Raw genomic sequence first — 20,522 nt, forward strand, 5'->3', positions numbered from 1 at the left:
GAAGAAATAAATCACGAATCATTGACGGAAGAAGCTCCCTCCTAAATCCTGACCCAATGTAATTTTTTAGAAGTTTAATGGTCACTCCAATACACTCATAAAAATGGCACTATACAGAGCAGATCCAAGTAGGGTTCCATTACTGACAGAGGAAAATTCATTGGTTACCTTTGACGAAGATGACATTCAAAGATCTGTGATTAGAAAAAACAAGAAATCCAGGTACAAGATGTACAGAGGGGGGGGGGGTCTCATTGGGGGTGTTCCGATCCCGGATCCCGCTTACTGTTTTGTCAGATTCCCGTATCCCGCTTACACTATGTACGTAAGCAATTCTCATTTCTTTGTCATTTCCCGGGTCCCGCAAGACCTCATTTCCCGTTTTCACGTCACAATAACTTGACTTTTACGTGTCACGCTTACAAAAAATCGACAATCCCGCGTCACGCTTAGACCCCAATGAGACCCACTACAGAGGGGGGGTAAAGGGTTATTTCCATGCAACGTGATCACCGATTTTTATTTCACGTTCAACATGTTTTTACTTTTTTATTTCACGTTCAGTCATGCTAGACAGTTACCTCATTCAATGTGTTCTGTCTATTTAATTTTATGTGCATCGTGGTTTTTAAATTCTTATTTTACGTGCACGTTATTTTTTTAAATAAAATTCAAACACTTGGCAGGGATCGTCAAGAAAAAATGACAACTTGTGTATTCTTGTTAATAAAGACAATGAAATATATATATATACCAAGAATACACTTTCGTGTCTGCGGGATATTTGCAATTTTAAAAGTTAAGAAGATCGTTTTATACTTTTTTAAAAGCCATAATCCATTTATATCATAACTTTGTATACTAAATCTGGAATATCAAGTAAAACAGGTAGTTTGTATATATACAAGAAGACAGTGACCCAACAGTTATAAAAGGTTTAAATCAAAGTCTTTATTTTTCGTGCAACACTCATGACAGAAATTATGTCACGTTTAAGGTGAAATGATGTCTTATTTCACGTTTTTTCCTTGCATGCATCCCCCTGTCACCTTAGAAAAGATATATGATTATACATATTTGGACATGCACTGTATATATGTATATTTTGGATTCTAATGAATGTTTTAATACATTTTGAACTTGTTGAACTATATACGTACATCTACTTCACAAATTTAGGATTTGTAATACATGTAATAAGCAGGGTGTTATGACTATTGACCATTCAAGTGGGAAATAAACCATGATTCTGCTAAGTTTTTGTTTTTTTTATAAAATCTTAATGCACTTAAATTGAGAATTTTTGTGTCTTTGACAAACAAGAATGTATATGTATGAATCTTGGGGTACATTTAAATGGGTATTTTGTTGATTTTTCTTAGCATCTAAAAATTACATGGAGACTGCTGTTGCAGGGGAGGTAATCGCATTTTCCAGTTTTATGTTATTATCACAGAATAATTTAATTTTCAGACAACAGTTTGTTTTTAATGTTGTATTCTCAGTCATTAGGTCCGTGACCACAATTGTCGTCCCTTGTTTTTCGTTGTTCACGAATATAGTCCCTAGTGTTGACAGTGGGTTACTTGCCATTAATTTTTATACCCCTTCCAAATTTATTTCTCCATGTTTATTGCCTCAAATTGCAAGTATGGGGGTGAAATTACACTGTAAAAAAATTTGGGTCCAGAATTTTAAAGGAAAGTAGTGATTTGGTCCAGCTGAAAAAGGTTGAAAATTAGCACTTCGGAAGCTGTCAAAAGATTTCAAGACGCCCTAAACATAAAATTGTCCATATTTTGAGTTAGAGCCTATGAAGTTTTCTATAATTTTGATATAATTTGTCCCAAAAGTAGAACAACACACTGTAAAAGATTCTTTGAGAAAGCGCAGGTGGGATTTTTTTAATTTTCATTTATGTTCTAAAAGAAATGCACTACGAAATAATTGTGTTCTCGGACCTAAGAGGTGAAATCTGTAAATATAGAATCTGTACTTTGGCAACTTCGATCGATCCCTAAATGTTTTGATGGTGTCAATTTGTCAAATAGCATGAAACTAAAGGATTTAAACTTTTATTTTATAGAATTTCTGCAAAAATGACCAATTTTGGCATTTTATGGTCAAAATAGGCATTTATAGCTTTTTCAATATTGATGCATAAATGGCATCCTGACTTTCTATCTGACAGGTTTTCATGTGTCAATATTTGTGTTTCTATGCCTTTATCTAGTTCTTTTACTTATTTATGAACTCTGAATCTACAGAAAAGAAGATTATCTCAGACAATATGTGCAAAATGTGTTGTATAAATGACCCTTGTCTAACGCCCTGTTTGGATGAAGTAAAAAGTGGGGAGCTTGGTACATAAAATTTGAAGTCCATAATAAATACCTCACTTAATTTGTATCAAAAGCACTTTACAAGTCTATTGTACCTGTTCCATTTCACATAATATCTTTCTTTTCTTCTGTAGGATAGCAAGTGATTTAAATATAAGCCTGTTGAGAATAAATTGCATGCAAGTTTTTCCCTAAAAAGGCAAAAATCTTTGTATCAGACCATACTGTTTGTGAGAAAAGTTAATTGCAAGAGTCTTTTTGTGCTTAGATTTGTTGTATCATGTCACATGAGTATAGAAATGATAAAAAAAAGGCACAAATTTTTATTTCTTATAGCCTCAGTATGCATTTTTTAATGTAAATATATGGCACCGCCTAAATTGAACCTAATTTTTTTCCAGTCTTACTTGGCCTAAGACCCTTTTAAACTAATATGATATGTTATTTGTAACTTTCCTTTCCATTTAAAGTACTTTCAATACATATGTAAGGATTATTTATAACCAAAAAGCTTCACAAATTTAAAATTGCTGGAAAATATTACATCTTCATGTAAGGCTCCCCTTCATTGAAAAACCTCAATTTTTAGGCGCAGGCTCATATAAGTTTTACTTTTGAATAATTATGCCAAGTCTGATAAATTAAATGAGTACTCTATTGCTTTTAGTACAGGATAAGTTATATATTAAGGCATTTTAAAAGTATTTTTTTGCAATATTTTAATTTTTAAAGCCCCAAATGTTGATAGTTGAAATTTTTCAATTTTAACGTCAAAATTTTACGCGCAAAGATGAGTATAGAACTTAACTTATTGTCTATAATATACATCCTATTGTCATGAAACTTTGTAAGCAGTGTTATCATTTATTAAGCTTTGGTCATACCAAGTTTTTTTAAGATTTGTCAACTCTTTCTATCCTATTAGGTCCGAGACCACAATTGTCGTCCCTTGTTTTTCGTTGTTCACGAATATAGTCCCTAGTGTTGACAGTGGGTTACTTGCCATTAATTTTTATACCCCTTCCAAATTTATTTCTCCATGTTTATTGCCTCAAATTGCAAGTATGGGGGTGAAATTACACTGTAAAAAAATTTGGGTCCAGAATTTTAAAGGAAAGTAGTGATTTGGTCCAGCTGAAAAAGGTTGAAAATTAGCACTTCAGAAGCTGTCAAAAGATTTCAAGACGCCCTAAACATAAAATTGTCCATATTTTGAGTTAGAGCCGATGAAGTTTTCTATAATTTTGATATAATATGTCCCAAAAGTAGAACAACACACTGTAAAAGATTCTTTGAGAAAGCACAGGTGGGATTTTTTATTTTCATTTATGTTCTAAAAGAAATGCACTACGAAATAATTGTGTTCTCGGACCTAAGAAACTGATGTATTTTTCAGACAACAGTTTGTTTTCTATTTTATAGTCTCAGTTTAACTTTATTTTTCAGACGACAGTTTATTTTCTATGTTATAGTCTCAGTCATACTGATTTTGATGTTTGGCACTGCTCTGTATCTTCTGTCAGGAAATCTCAGTGAAGATGATGACAACAAGAGACATGATTTTCCTCCATCAAAGTCAATACTGGGAAAATACAAACAGGCTGCCATAGCTTCTGATAATGAAGTCTGTTCACAAGTTGGAAAGTAAGATTATATAAGATTCATAAGTAGTAAAATGTTTGCTTTAAAAAAACTCACAGTTTGTATATTAACCACGTTAACAAAAATTTAAGACTTTTTATGAATTTATATGATAGAGACACTCTTTGATTGGAGACCTCTAAATAGACATTTTTTTTCTTTCAAGAAAGAGATAAATTGACATTTACTGCTCTTTATGCATTTACCAGTTTGTATCATTTAAATTCTTATCATTTTTTACATTACATACTTTTTCAAGCAGTCCTCTTTTAAAAAATGGAAATGATGCTCTAACTTATAACATTATCAGTGATTTATGTAGGAAGGTATAAGTCAAGGAAAAAGTTTGAATGTGGACAGATTTTAAGAATTGAAGAATAATATTAATTAACATTAATTAATGCTTTTAAAACTTTTATATTGTAAGATTCTGAAAATACTTATTACTAACTTGTTTTAAACAATGACTTTTACAATTTTTACCTTGAATTAATTCATCTTTCAGAAAAATACTGGAGGAAAAAAAGGGATCCAGCATAGATGCTACTATAGCTGTTCTTCTATGTTATGGGGTAACAGATCCACATAGCTCTGGCATTGGTGGAGGCTTCTTCATGACAATCTATGACAGGTAATATTTGTAATATTTGTAATGGTGTATTGGTTTTTAAAAACAGGTATATGTTATTGTTTAGGGACGACATGAAAAGTTCAATGTAGGATAAAGAACTTTTTTCATAATGTTTTTTCACTGACCCGACCCCCCTACTTAATTTGGGAATAATTGATTGACCAACAAGGATTTATATAAAATCATTGTCAATTAAACAAAACTTGCAGCAATTTTGACCCCCACCCCCAAACTATAATATTTGAATTAAGTTTTTTATCCTTCATTGATTTTTTTGATGTCGTCCCTTAACAGAGGAGATTTGTCAGATCAATGATTTGCAAAAATATAACAGTGCATGTATTTACCAAAATGATTTTTTTACCTGTGAATAGATATATGTAAAAAAGTACACACACAGTACCATATAAATACCTGTTTTAGCAAAATATATTGTGTATGGTATTTCTAAGTATGTGAAAATGAAAAAGTTATGAAGCTGTCTTATTAGGCAAAAATGATAAAGTTTTCTGTTGTATTGTTGCTGTACTAACATTCAAAAGGTATTCCAGTTGTTAAAACGAAAACATCCATGTTTTATTCATGTACATAGTCATAGATTCTAAAAATGATAGAAACTATGAATACAATGATGTAGGTTCAATGTGGACAAAAAAAGAATATTATCCTCATTATCAAATTATCCTTATCTATATTCAAGGAACACAAATAATTTCTAGCCTTGGCCTACTGCTTTTCATATTCAAATCATCCTTATTTTGAAAAAAATATAGCTATACTAAATTTTATAAGTGAAACTTTTAAATAAATCATCCTTATTGGTTATTTATTTCAGTAAAAAGAAGACATCAGTTGTACTAGATGCTAGAGAGACAGCTCCTATGAATGCAAAAGAGGACATGTATGAGAAAAATCCTGAACAGTCTGTTTTAGGTACACATTGTATATATACATGTATACATGTAAAATTGTTTTCGTGCCTTAGTTTTTGCCGCATTTCATGTGGAAGCAGCCAATTGAATATCTCTAATTGTTTTCCCATTTAAACCAAAATACATGTATCAATACATGGAATTAGAACCATATCATAACATCTTACCTCAAAACTTAGCATGAAACCTAAATATATGAACTTCTACCAATATTTGTACTTCACAATTTAACCAAATACATGTTCCAATGCATGGAATTATAACCATATTATAACAGCAAACTCAAAATTTAGCCTGTAACTTAAAAACATGAACTTATACCATGGTTCCATAAAGGGGCACTGGCTGTCATATGCAGGGCATGGGCACAATAATATGTAGCTATGTTTTGAATGTTTTTTTAGTTTTGACACCATCTAATTAATTATTGAGTTGACCTCCAAAGACCTCTGATGGTCATATAAGCAATATAAACATAAATATAGATAGAAATAGAATGTATACAGGTGAACTTGTGCAATTGAATTTTTCTAGATCTGTTTAATTTCATATTATAGATTTAATTTTTTTTGGATCAAATCAGTCAATCAAATGATTTACCTTTGTTTCGCTTTCAATGTTTACATTCTTATTCTTTAAATAACTGAACATACACAATTCATGGGTCATCCATATATTCACCCATAGCATTTTTTTAATGACTTAAAAAATTCCGATTTAAGGAAAAAGATTTGAATGACATAATTTATTGTTGACCAATGAGAATCTGAGATAAAGACTTACATAAGATGAGCCTTTATCTCGATTCTTTTTTAATATAAAAAAAGTTATCAACTGGAACTAGATAGGGGAAAATATGAATATTAAAAAAATTAAAGAAATTACTTCAAGAGAATAACCAGACAGTATTAAGATTAAACTATTACTGATGTGTACATAATGGTAAAATTAGAATATTCTTTAATGTCCCTTATATGTATTTTAAAGGTGGACTGGCAATAGCAGTACCAGGAGAGGTCAGAGGTTATCAGACATTATGTGAGTTGTACAAATGTCTGCCATGGAAGGATTTAGTACAACCTAGCATTGACTTAGCTCAGAAAGGCTTCAAAATAACTGCCAATACAGGAAGAGCTATAGAGAGATCAAAGGACAAAATTAAAGCTAACCCAGCATTTAAGTAAGCATATTATCACCCACAACCAGTTTCAAATCCTAATGATGATTTTACTTTTTAATATCTGTACATCTAGATTTGTTATTTTTTTTAAATATATTTCTCAGAAATCCATGTTTACATATCATTGATAATATTACTACTTTTTAAAAAGAGCTAAAGTAGTTTTTGTTGAGCCTGCGACTTGGGGTAGTGATCTGGTGGTGCTGGAGGCGGTGTTAGCTAACTTCTTCAAAGCTTTATATTTTTGAAGGTGGAAGACTTGGATGCTTCATACTTTGTATATAGATGACGCATGTGACGAAGTTTCTGTCAGTCACATGTCCAATGTCCTTGACCTCATTTTCATGGTTCAGTGACTTGAAAAAAAAGTAAAGATTTTTTGTAATGTTAAATTCTCTCTTATTATAAGTAATAGGATAACTATATTTGGTATGTATCTACCTTGGAAGGTCTTTATGTCCGTCAGACAGTTTTCACTTGACCTCGACCTCATTTCATGGATCAGTGAACAAGGTTAAGTTTTTGTGGTCAAGTCCATATCTCAGATACTATAAGCAAAAGGTCTAATATATTTGATTTATGGAATGATTGTAAGGTGTACATGTCTAGCTGGCAGATGTCATCTAACCTTGATCTCATTTTCATGGTTCAATGGTAAAAGATAAGTTTTTGAGTTTTGGTGTTTTTTTCTAATACTATATGCAATAAGTCAACTATATTTGGTGTATGGAAATATGTTATGATCTATATGTGACCATGACCATGACCTCATTTTCATGGTTCATTGCTCAGTGTTAAGTTTTTGTGCTTCTGGTTTGTTTTTCTGACCTTGACCTCATTTTCATGGTTCATTAGTCAATGTTTAGTTATATTTAGGACTATCAACATAATATCAATGATTAGTAAAGAAGGCAAGACATTTCAGCGTGTGCACTCTTGTTAACATTGATCAACAATCTTTAGAGTGACATTGATGTTATGTGATCATTTTATCTTCAAGCTGACTAGTCTTTGAATATGACCTACAACTCATGTTTAAATTCCTTTGATAAATTTAAAATTCATTTACCCTTAAACTCAACAATTCAATACGAAAAAATAAGAAGATGTGGTATGCTTGCCAATGAGACAAATCTCCACAAGGGACCAGATAATGTAGAAGTTAACAACTATAAGTCACTGAATGTCCTACATTAATGAGCAAAACCCATACAGAATAGTAAACTATAGAAAGTCCTGCATTGAATCTTGTTATAGGATTAAATCTTAACCGTAAGAAATCTTTGTTACTGTAATTGATATCCAATACACCAATAACATCTACCATGTCTTTAGGTATTGTTGTGTATTAAGGAAAATTAATGACACCAAGAATAATAAGAAAAAAAACTATATATGAAAAACTGACGTTTCTATGAACTTTTCAAAACTTTGGGCTGAAAACAGACAAGCATAACAGACAAAAGCATAGATAAAAATCAGGTTTAAAAATGGATAAGACAGATTATATTAATATTTCAATATTATATCTACAGTGAAACATACACAAATCCAGAAACAGGACAGCTATACAAGGTTGGAGAGCATGCTGTATTCCCATTACTGGCTAATACACTAAGGATTATAGCAGAGGAAGGACCACAGACATTTTACAATGGAAATCTAAGTAAAAACATACTGGAGGACTTGAAAGAAGCAGGTTTGGATACTTTTTTGCTGTTTTCTATAAATTCAAGAACTTGTGATGTCACATCTTATTACCCCTTTCCTCCATAATGACGCCTTTTGATGCAACCCCCTTTACTCCATAATGACGCTTTTCGATGCCTGTGTATACCTCAGTTGAAATGCTAAGACTATGAAATGTCTGCATCAGACTTAATCAAATTTGTATCCAATATGAAAAGGATATTCACAAGAATGTCTGACTTGAATTTATTTGATGAAAAAAAATATTTTTGCAATGCATTTTTATACTTGAAAGCAGATTTTCAGCATTTTATTGAAAAACCCTATGCGAATCAAGTATGCAAAAATATTATTTCCATTGAGGAAAGGGTTAATTGTTCCCTTCATATTCAGCATAGACACAACTTAAACATTCAAAAAGAAGAACGAAAAGGTGGACATTTCAGATAGATATGGGTTCAATCAAACAAGAATATTAGGCAGAAAAAATTAAGTTGCAATTCTGTTGCCAATTTAGCATCAGCTTATCAAATCATATAACATGAATATAAATGACCAGTTGAACAGTTTGGTTTAATAAAAAAAATTGCAATTTGGTCAGAATTTTTAATTAGATGCAATAGTTGGAGAGCAGCAATAACTTTTAGGCAAACATACAAGAACAAGACCATACAGGTAGTAAGGCGGAAAATCCGATGCCAGCAGTTGAAAACGAAAACGAACTTCCCGATAAATTTGCGGACTTCTTCATGAACAAAATAAAAACAATTCGTGATTCTCTGAGAGACTTTGACGATTACAAACCATTGTTCAAAGACGTTCCGTTATTTACATCATTTAAAAATCTTTCAGAAGACGAAGTTAAGACCATCATAAATAAATTGCAATGTAAATCATGCGAACTTGACATTTTGCCTACGAAAGTACTTAAATCGTTCCTTAGTGAATTGTTGCCTATTATCACAAAGTTAGTTAACTTGTCTCTTAGTCAAGGCCTCTTCCCATTAAGATGGAAGCAAGCGGTAGTCAGGCCTCTGCTGAAAAAGGCTGGTCTTGAACTAATTTACTCAAATTATAGACCAGTAAGCAACTTGTCTTTCCTGTCTAAGTTAATTGAAAAATGTGCGCTATATAGACTGAATGAACACGTGAAAGATCATGATCTCCTTCCTATAAACCAATCTGCGTATCTTCAATTCCATTCGTGCGAATCGGCCCTTCTACGACTCGTTAATGACATACTCGATGGGATGGAGCATCAAGAAGTCACCGCTATGATCGCCGTTGATTTAAGTGCAGCATTCGATACTGTAGATCATAGTATTTTGATAAAAGTACTCGAATATCAGTACGGTGTAAATGGAACCGCACTTAAATGGATCGATTCCTATTTGAGACCTCAAAGCTGTCGTGTAAATGTCAGCTCTACAACATCATCAGAGCGACAACTTGAATGTAGCGTACCACAGGGAAGTTGCCTAGGTCCCTGGCTTTATTTAGTCTACGCCGGAACTCTATTTGACGTTATTCCACCATCTATTACTGTGTACGGATTTGCCGACGACCATACTGCTAATAAACGTTTCGTGCCAACATTAACGAATGAGATGGATGCAATTCGTGACTTACAGGACTGCGCTGTTCATATAAACACTTGGATGAACAGTAACAAACTAAAAATGAACAATGCGAAAACAGAGTTTATTCTCTTTGGCAGTCGACGTCAACTCTCTAAATGTCAGACAAAAGACATAATCATTTGTGGAGATGTTATAAAATCAAAAACATGTATACGGTACTTAGGAGCTTTTCTGGATGAGACTTTAAACTTCAAAGACCATATTACTAAAAAATGTAAAACAGCAATGATGAACTACTACAAAATAAAGTGCATAAGATCCTATCTATCGAAAGAAGCAACTGAAACTTTGGTCTTATCTTTGGTTATATCACATTCAGATTATTGCAATGTTATACTTTTTGGAATTTCACAAACTGATTTATATAAATTGCAACGTGTACAGAATATGTGTGCCAAACTTGTGTTAAACCGTTCTAAGTATGATAGTGCCAAGCAGGCATTGTTTGACTTACACTGGCTTCCGATCAAAGCCAGAATTACATTCAAAATCTTAACATATATGTACAACTGTCATGTAGGTAATGCACCGTCATATTTGATCAATTTGTTAAATCCTCAAGTGTCGAAACGTTCATTAAGGTCGTCAGAGTCATCTATTGGTTGTTATGCAGTCCCATATAACAAAAAGAAAACTTTTTCAGATAGAAGCTTTAGTACTATTGGGCCAAAATTGTGGAATGAACTAGGTACAAATGTAAAAAACTCTGAATTTTTGGATACTTTCAAATGTCGGTTGAAAACATGGTATTTCGAAAATTATTTTGACTTTTCTGACTTTTTTCTTGTGTATCACAGTGTATATTTTCAATTTTTGGTATAGTACATACATATTGTATTTTTGTATAGTATTTTTGTATTTTATATGTCATTTATGTACAACGCCATTGAATACATATTGTATATGTAGAAATAGGCGTTTAATTAAGTTTTCATGTTTCATACACAGAGCCAGGGGAATGTATATAAGTGATGTCCACTCCTAAATTGATGCATCCTATCAGATTTTTAATATTGATTTTGTTGCAAAGCAAGCAATAAATGTTTTTGTGAAACTTTAAAATTCTGTGGTTGTTGTTGTTGCTGTGTTAATTATTTGTTCTTCATGTTTTTTTGTACATTAATTAGGCTGTTAGTTTTCTGGTTTGAATAAACGTATTTACACTTTTGGTATTTAGCTGAATCTTGCCTCCGAATGACCTTAGATCTACTCTGAATCACCTTTTGACGTCAAGCAACAATCACTTTTAAATTGTGACGTCAAATAATTTAAATTATGATGTCAAAGTTTACGGGAACCTGTGTGATTTTACGTAATGGCGGACAAATTTGCATACAAGTGTAAATACGTCTATTGTTTTTCATTTGATTTCAGGGCATTTTATAGCTGACTATGCGGTATGGGCTTTGCTCATTTTTGAAGGCCATATGGTGGTCTTTTGTGGATAGTTGTCTCATTGACAATCATACCACATCTTCTTTTTTATATAGCTGTAAATTTCTGTGTTATTTGGTCCCTTGTAGAGAGTTGCCTCATTGGCAATCATACCACATCTTTGTTTTTATAATTATCATATTGGTTTTTTTTTTTACAGATTCCATTATACAAGAGAGAGATTTACAGAATTATTCTGTTCTTCAGAAAAAGGCTCTATCATCTGTTTTGAATGATGGTTCTATGCTGTATTCAGCACCAGCTCCATCTGGTGGTCCTGTCTGGTTGTTTATCATGAATATTATGGACGGTAAACAATACTTTTTATTTTTTTCAATATATCAACACCCAAAATATCATAATGGGATATCAACTATGAATGGTACATCATTCAACAGGTCAATACACTTCTTGCACAATTGACGGTACTGGTAATCATATTAATATATTCCCTTTTAGCTCACCTGGCACTTGGCGTCCGTCGTTGTCCGTCATTAGCTTTTACAAAAATCTTCTCCTCTGAAACTACTTGGCCAAATTAAACCAAACTTGGCCACAATCATCATGGATGCCATGGCTAAAAATAGAACATAGGGGTAAAATGTAGATTTTGGCTTATAACTCTGAAATCAAAGCATTTAGAGCAAATCTGACATGGGTAAAATTGTTTATCTGCCCTGAAATTTTCAAACGAATCAGACAACTGGTTGTTGGGTTGCTGCCCCTGAATTGGAAATTTTAAGGAAATTATACCGTTTTTTGGCTATTATCTTGAATATTATTATAGATAGAGATAAACTGTAAACAGCAATAATGTTCAGCAAAGTAAGATCTACAAATAAGTTAATATGACTAAAATGGTCAATTGACGCCTGAAGGAGTTATTGCCCTTTATAGTAATTTTTTACCAATTTTTCGTAATTTTTTCCTATATTTTACAAAAATCTTTCCTCTAAAACTACTAATCCAAATTTAACCATACTTGGCCATAATCATCATTGAGGTATCTAGTTTGAAAAAATGTGTGCCGTGACCCTGCCAACCAACCAAGATGGCTGCGATGGCTAAAAATAGAACATAGGGGTAAAATGATGATTTTGACTTATAACTCTGAAACCAAAGCATTAAGAGTAATTCAGATATGGGGATTAAATTGTTTTGCAGGTCAAGATCTATCTACCCTGAAATTTTCAGATGAATCCGACAATTAGTTGTTGGGTTGCTGCTCCTGAATTGGAAATTTTTAAGGAAATTTTGCTGTTTTTATGCCCCACCTACGATAGTAGGTTTTTGATGAAGTTGAAGTCCAATCGACTTCAAACTTGGTACACATGTTCCCTGTGATATGATCTTTCTAATTTTAATGTCAAATTAGAGATTTTACTCCAATTTCACGGTCCAATGAACATAGAAAATGATAGTGCGAGTGGGGCATTCGTGTACTGAGGACACATTCTTGTTGGTTACTATCTTGAATATTATTATAGATAGAGATAAACTGTAAACAGCAATAATGTTGAGCAAAGTAAGATCCACAATAAAGTCAACATGACCAAAAAGGTCAGTTGACCCCTTAAGGAGTTATTGCCCTTTATAGTCAATTTTTAATAATTTTGTAAATTGTAAATTTTTGTAAATTTTAACAAAACATTTTCCTCTGTAACTAATGGGCCAAGTTCATTATAAATGGAGATAATTGTAAGAAGCAAGAATGTTCAGTTAAGTAAAATCTACAAACAAATCACCATCACCAAAACACAATTTTGTCATGAATCCATCTGTGTCCTTTGTATAATATGCACATAGACCAAGGTGAGCAACACAGGCTCTTAAGAGCCTCTAGTTTTTTAAGTGACTTTTGTTAATATTAACAAAAGAAGATATGTCAATGAGATGGCAAAACAAACCAATAATTTTTTTTTTTTGCAATTTTGTTTAGTTGTCAGAAATCTAGTAAAATGAACATTTTCTGAATTGAAGGATTATCACCAAATGTTTACATTTACATATTACCGTACTCATTGCTATCAGTTTTTCAAAAGTCAATTAAACCACATATTTACTGAAACAAAAGGCAGTAATTGTTACATATTCCAAGAAAATGTATGTAATGGTAATTATTAACCAAAACCAATTGTACATCAAATGTTTTTTTACCAAAATTATGCACATAAAAGCATGCGACGTTTTGCGCTGTAAATATACTTTTCCTGCAGGTGAATATGCTTATTTATTCAAAATCCCATTCATATAGAAAAACCTATAAAATTTAATCAATATGGAATAACTATATTTATTTTATTCTGTTGTATTATGTATTTCTTGGTATTACTATGCACATGAATATTAAAATTGCTATATTCAATGTATGAGAATACTATAATAGAAAATGCCGAATATACACAGTTAATATAAGAATGAATTTTTGTGGATCAAATCAGTCAATCAAAAGATTTACCTACCTTTGTTTCACTTTCAATGTTGACATTCTTTTTCTTTAAATAACTGAACAAACTAAAGAAAACAACCGTTATATTCCTAACTTGATACAGGTATTTCTTAATATAGAAAAAAGTGGATTAAACATGGTTTTATAGCTATCTTAACCTCTCACATGTATGACAGTCACAGATAGAACTGTATATTTTTACAAAGTAAATATTTTTTGACAGGATATAACATAACTCCTGAATCAGTTCTACCTGAGAAGTCTGAACTACTTACATATCACAGACTTGTGGAAGCCTTTAAGTTTGCTTACGCTAAAAGAACCGACCTTGGTGACCCAGCTTTTGTCTCTGATGTTTTAGATGTAAGTTGTTTATCTAAAAAATCAAATTAAACAGAACATTTGTGTTTTGTATATTAATTATAGGCCATTAGTTTTCTTGTTTGTTTTACATATATCTTTTCAGGGCCTTTTATAGTCGACTATGCAGTATGGGCTTTGCTAATTTTGGATGGCCATAAGGTGACCTATAGTTGTTGATTTCTGAGCCATTTGGTCTCTTGGGGAGAGTTGTCTCATTGGCAATCATACAAAATCTTCTTTTTTATAAATCAGATGTGATTCAGTAATTGAGAATTTTGGTGTTATTCTAACAGTTTAGATAAGGAGATAGCAGCTATTTTTTTCTCTGATTTAAGAGGGTCAAACATTGAACTTTCTGAAAAGAAAAAGAAAAAAATACCAAATTTGCTCTGATAGATTGACACTAAGTTATTCAGTCTCCTAAACACCTAAAGTTTTGTTAAAATTAACCTTGTTGCTCCATTAAACAGATTTATTATATACTTAGAAGTACATATAAATAGTATGTGTAATAATTAGGTCAACAACAATTGTGCTGTATCAGCTATCCGTGATATTGAAATCAGTCACGGTTGCAATGTCTCTTGGGAATATATTGGTGTCTCGGGTTGATACAGATGTGTTATTGAAAAAGCCATATGATAACATTCTCTATTTATTTTATAAGTCATTCTTATAAAAATATTGTCTTTTTTTAAAAATCATGTACATTTTAAATTTTCCTCATGAATGTAATACTTTTAGGTTGTTAAAAATTTAACATCACGTTCCTATGCTGATGGTATTAGACAGAAAATTTGGGACAACCAAACACATGATTATATGTATTATGGACCTACATTTTATGATAAGTTAAAGACCAGCACAGCACATTTATCTATGGTAGGCAATGATGGTTTGGCAATCGCTGTTACAACAACAATAAATACAGTGTAAGTCTCTTATTATTGAGAGAAAATCTTATTTTCAAAAAGTCATTTAATATATAATTACAATTTTAATGTTGATAAAATAAGTTTTATTTAATTTGTAATTCAAAGTTTACAAATGGATATAAGAAACCAACTTTGTTGTTGTTTTTTTTTTGGCTGGGTTGCTGACTGATAGATTAAAACTGAACAGTGTTTTATATCTATACTTCCTAAGAACAATTTAAACAAAAGCAAAAGTTGAAATTGGTTCTAAAATTTAGATATTTTAATAATCCAGCCAAAATACTACTAATCTACTAATTTTTTTTTATAGAAATAGTTGTGATATAACTACAGTAGTTAAAAAAAAAAATTACCTTTTGTTTGAGCTTTAATTGATACTAGAACACACCCGCGAAATTCGCGGGCATTCAGAGCGTAGTTTAAAGTATGTAAAGTGTTGTTGGAAGAATTTTGTGAAATATTGAATGACTGGAGAATTTCAGCAAAATTATCAAATATCATAGGTTATTGGGGACAGAATTTTTTTTTTTTAATCCCTCCTCCTTTATTTCCAAAATTCCCAATGTGTGGTTTTCTATCAATTTCAATATGAATATACATTTAGTATATTATGAACATTTAAGTAAGGAGCCTGTACTTCAGTGGTTGTCGTTTGTTTATGCCTTACATATTTGGTTTTCGTTCATTGTTTGTACATACATAAGGCCGCTAGTTTTCTCGTTTGAATTGTTTTACATTTTCATTTCGGTGCCCTTTAAAGCTGAGTATGCGGTGTGGTCTTTGCTCATTGTTGAAGGCCGTACGATGACCTATAGTTGTTAATTTCTGTGTCATTTTGGTCTCTTGTGGAGAGTTGTCAACATGGCAATCATACATCTTCTTTTTTTTGTAATCAATGAATTTTGTAAAAGATTTAATGACTGGAGAATTTCAGAAAAGGTATCATAAGTGCACATGAATAATTTTAGCGCTTATCTGTATATTATGAACATTCACTATATAAATAAAGTGTAATTTACTTTCAATTCTAAGTTTTCTAATCGATCCATGGTGGTCATTGATATAGTATACAGACCCTCTCTATTTAATAAACTCTGTGACCACCGTGGATAGTAAACTTGAAAATGATAGCAGATAGAATTCTGAAAAAACACTTTATTCCTAGTATATGTATGTTCAAAGTATACAGAAAAACGCAAACCGGAAGTATAATCTGACTTCAAATTTTGTCCAATGACGGGACAATATTCGGATGCCCTTTTTCTCGATTTTCTCCCAAAATAACTCAATCTGAAGAATCATATGAATGGATGACAAATGCGACTATGCACTCTACCTATAGGACACAGAGTCGTGTTGATTAATTTATTGTGGAAAGAAGAGAAGCGACACCCAAAATGAGGTCTTCTCGTTTAATAGTATAGATGTTACAATTTTTATTATTGATAACTTTTATAGATAGATTTATTCTACCTAATAGCATTAGTGCTTATGAAATATATCAATTAAAAAAACTAAGTGTGGCTTTTACATATCTGATATACAAGTTTAAAATAGTCAAGCCCGTATTTTGGCAAAAGTGAAGTTGGTTCTTCATTTAAGCATCTGTGAAAACAGTTCAAACAAAGCAACTAATTTTCCTTTCAGAGTATTTGCAATTGTGCTGTTACCCACATATATTATTTGTGATATCTCTGAAGTACAATTGGTGTAATAGACTTGCACAATGTATAGTTTTAATTCCATATCAATTTTTTATAATAATCAATTACTGTAAGTTCAGAAATTATTGCGAGGTTTTTATTATTGGAAATAATGTGACTGGGTGAAAATCTCAATAATAAGAACTTGCATTCTGATACTCAACAGATGTATCTATATGCATCTTTTTTTACAAATTGCAATAGTTAATCTCAAATTTTTGGCCATTTTACCTAAATTGCAATAATAAATGCATGCAATAATTTCTGAATTTACAGTATTGTATATTTAATTTACCTGTTATTTCAGATTTGCATCAGGTATTTTAGGATCAAGAACTGGTATTGTGTTTAACAATGAAATGGATGACTTCTCGTCACCTAATATAACTAATGACTTTGGTATCAGACCGTCACCTGCTAATTTCATCAAACCTGGGAAGCGGCCATTATCATCCATGTCACCATCAGTTGTTGCTGGGAAAGATGGTGACATTAAACTGGTCATTGGAGCAGCTGGTGGATCTCATATAACTACGTCTGTTTCTTATGTAAGATATAATCTCATGTAACTACAGAAGTGTCATATGTACAATACTGTTTCATATAACTACATCTGTTTCTTATGTAAGATATCATCTCACATTACTACATATGTTTGTTTATACATGAGTGGCAATCTAATATAGCTTGTGATGTAAATACTGTCTCCTGCAAGTACATGAAAGGTATTATTCAAGTAAATACAGCATATTTTTTTTTATTCAAAATACAATCTCATGGTATTAAAAGTAATTCTCATTTAAGAAACTTCAAAATCCTTTGATTGTTATTAATTTTTTATAGAAAATAGGTTTTAGACCTTTTATTGAAACTTCTATAAACTAATTCATCCATTTTAGGTGTGGACATGAGATGGTCAGTAAGGCTAATCACCATTTCAGAATTACATAAATGTGGACAACAGTCTTTCAATTAATTGAGCTTCCACAAAACCTACACATTTCATTAACCAAAATTCAATATATATAAATATATTTTCAGATAACCATGAGGGTGTTATGGTTTAAAGAAACAATAAAACAGGCCATAGATGCAGCCAGGCTACATCATCAACTACTGCCTCCATATATTTATTATGAATCAGAATTTCCAAAGGTTAATATAGGAGTGCTTATAAAAAAGAAGATGTGGTATGATTGCCAATGAGACAACTGTCCACAAGAGACTAAAATGACACAGACATTAACAACTATAGGTCGCCGTACTGCCTTCAACAATGAGCAAAGCCCATACCGCATAGTCAGCTATAAAAGACCCCGATATCACAATGTAAAACAATTCAAATGAGAAAACTAACAGCCTTATTTATATATAAAAAAAATTAACGAAAAACAAAAATGTAACACATAAACAAACGACAACCACTGAATTACAGGCTCCTGACTTGGGACAGGCACATACATAAATAATGTGGTGGGGTTAAACATGTTAGCAGGATCCCAACCCTCCCCTAACCTGAGTGCTTGCTTATTTTAAACTGATAGTGTATGCAACTGACAGGTTATACTTCAAATCAATACTGAATCGTTAGTTTTGTTGAGATAAATGACTTGTGCAGACCAGGGATTTGTTTTAGAGGGGAGACAGTCCAAATAATTACAATGGGCAGAGCGAGTAAAAACAATATGTGTTTTTACTTTGTTCCCTGCCAGAAGCCATCCTTGTCTCTTGCATTATATACAATTACTTTAAAATAGAACCAAATTGAAAAAAAATTACTGCACAAGTCAATAGAGGCAGTAGCCTACAACACCAGTGACACCTAGAGGTCATCAAATTTATAAGATATATAAGTTTATATATGATTTACTAATATCTTATTGGGTGCACTCAACTCCAATTTTGATTGACTAGGATTGTCAGTTTTCCTATCCTATCAAAGGTCTGGGGGTTTTCTCCAGGCATTTGGCCTTCCTCCACCAATTAAAAGTGGGATTAAAACACCAACAATCAATCTCATATCTTTAATTGTATTTCAAAGGGTTCAACAATTTTGTGGTCATAAACAAATTATTATTGTGTATTTTTTTGCAGCATTTTGTAGAAGGTTTAAGGAATTTAGGACACAACATAACAGACAAACCAGCCTTCAGAACAGATGCTAATGGTGTCACTACTAAAAATGGATTATTATATGCTAACTGTGATTTCAGGAGAGGTGGGGCGCCAGATGGATTCTAAAGACAATTATTAGGAAAAATAAGGATGTTTAAACAATTTTACAAATAAGAAAGGGAGAGAGAGTGAGTGAGAGAATAAAATGTTGAAAAGGGAAAGATAGCAAGATGTTAAAAAAGAGAATATGTTTAACAAAGAGAAACAGAGAGAGGGACTGGAATGCATAATAAAGAATATGAATGAATAACTGAGATTTATGAATAATTGAGACTTCTAATCATGGGCAGGCTCAGCCTTCAAGTTTGGATACAGATGTCTAGCTGGGACTTCTTTTGAATAATCTAAACTTCCAATGTATAATTGAGACTTCTTTTGAATCATTGAGACTTCTTTTGAATAATTGAGACTTCTTTTGAATAATTGAGACTTTAACTGAAAAATTGAGACTTCAAATGAATAATTGAGACTTCAAATGAATAGATTAGACTTCAAGTGAATAATTGAGACTTCAAAAGAAAAATTGAGACTTCATTTGAATAATTGAGACTTCAAATGAATAGATTAGACTTCAAGTGAATAATTGAGACTTCAAAAGAAAATTTTGAGACTACATATGAATAATTCAGACTTCAAATGAATAATTGAGACTTCAAATTGAATAATTGACCCTTCATATGAAAAATTTAGATCCAATGAATAATTGCGACTTCCAATGAATAATGAGACTTCCAATGAATAATTGAGACTTTTCTTGAATATTTGAGACTTCAAATGAATAGTTGAGAATTGAAATGAATAATTGAAATTTCCAATGAATTATTGAGACTTCAAATGAAAAATTGAAACTTCAAATGAATAGTCGAGACTTCAAATGAATAATTCAAATGTCAAATGAATAATTGAGACTTCAAATGAATAATTCAAGCGTCAAATGAATAATTGGGACTTTAAAAAAAATGAATAATTGAAATTTTCAATGAATAATTGAGATATCTTTTGAATAGAACTTCAAATGAATAACTGTACCTTTCATGAAAGGAAAAGATGATTGTAATTTTATTTGTTAATTTGTGACTTACCTTACCTTTAACTCTTGGAATTATTTTTAGTATTGTTAATAACATGTATTGACTTCTTTAAACTGTGATATGTACCTCAAATATTCAAAATCATTAAAAATTAAAAGCAGTATTTGTAAAGAGGGTTTTGATTTTAATGCTCAGACATTGATAGAATCTTTTTTCCAACTTTTTACTACATACTTTTAGTGTCTATATTGTTTTAACTACAGTCCCATGTAACAAAATTATGGGTACATTTTAATTTTGTATATTTTGTATAGAAATGAACTGTGTAATAAAATGTAAATTGTGATTTTTTTAACTGTATAAATATTATGTAAATA

At 31.6% G+C, this 20,522-nt stretch overlaps 1 protein-coding gene across 1 annotated transcript; it reads left to right on the forward strand.

Moving 5' to 3' along the window:
• Positions 1-16: 16 nt before the first annotated feature.
• Positions 17-19,269, forward strand: LOC139524593 (glutathione hydrolase 1 proenzyme-like). Its single transcript, XM_071319509.1, has 12 exons — positions 17-222; positions 3,789-3,986; positions 4,489-4,614; positions 5,450-5,547; positions 6,534-6,726; positions 8,262-8,425; positions 11,650-11,799; positions 14,162-14,301; positions 15,046-15,233; positions 17,247-17,487; positions 17,981-18,094; positions 19,034-19,269. Exons 1-12 carry the CDS (start codon positions 104-106, stop codon positions 19,178-19,180), a joined length of 1,878 nt encoding a protein of 625 aa, XP_071175610.1. The 5' UTR covers positions 17-103; the 3' UTR covers positions 19,181-19,269.
• The last annotated feature ends 1,253 nt before the right edge of the window (positions 19,270-20,522 follow it).

The sequence above is a fragment of the Mytilus edulis genome, chromosome 5, assembly GCF_963676685.1.
Source record: "Mytilus edulis chromosome 5, xbMytEdul2.2, whole genome shotgun sequence".
In the NCBI taxonomy this organism is placed as follows: Eukaryota; Metazoa; Mollusca; class Bivalvia; order Mytilida; family Mytilidae; genus Mytilus; species Mytilus edulis.

Excerpts from the sequence above, each read along its gene's own strand:
- LOC139524593 (XM_071319509.1), top strand. The coding sequence starts at position 104 with ATGGCACTATACAGAGCAGATCCAAGTAGGGTTCCATTACTGACAGAG. Across the intron at positions 4,615-5,449 it reads TTCATGACAATCTATGACAG|TAAAAAGAAGACATCAGTTG; the intron begins GTAATATTTGTA and ends TATTTATTTCAG. Across the intron at positions 6,727-8,261 it reads AAAGCTAACCCAGCATTTAA|TGAAACATACACAAATCCAG; the intron begins GTAAGCATATTA and ends TTATATCTACAG.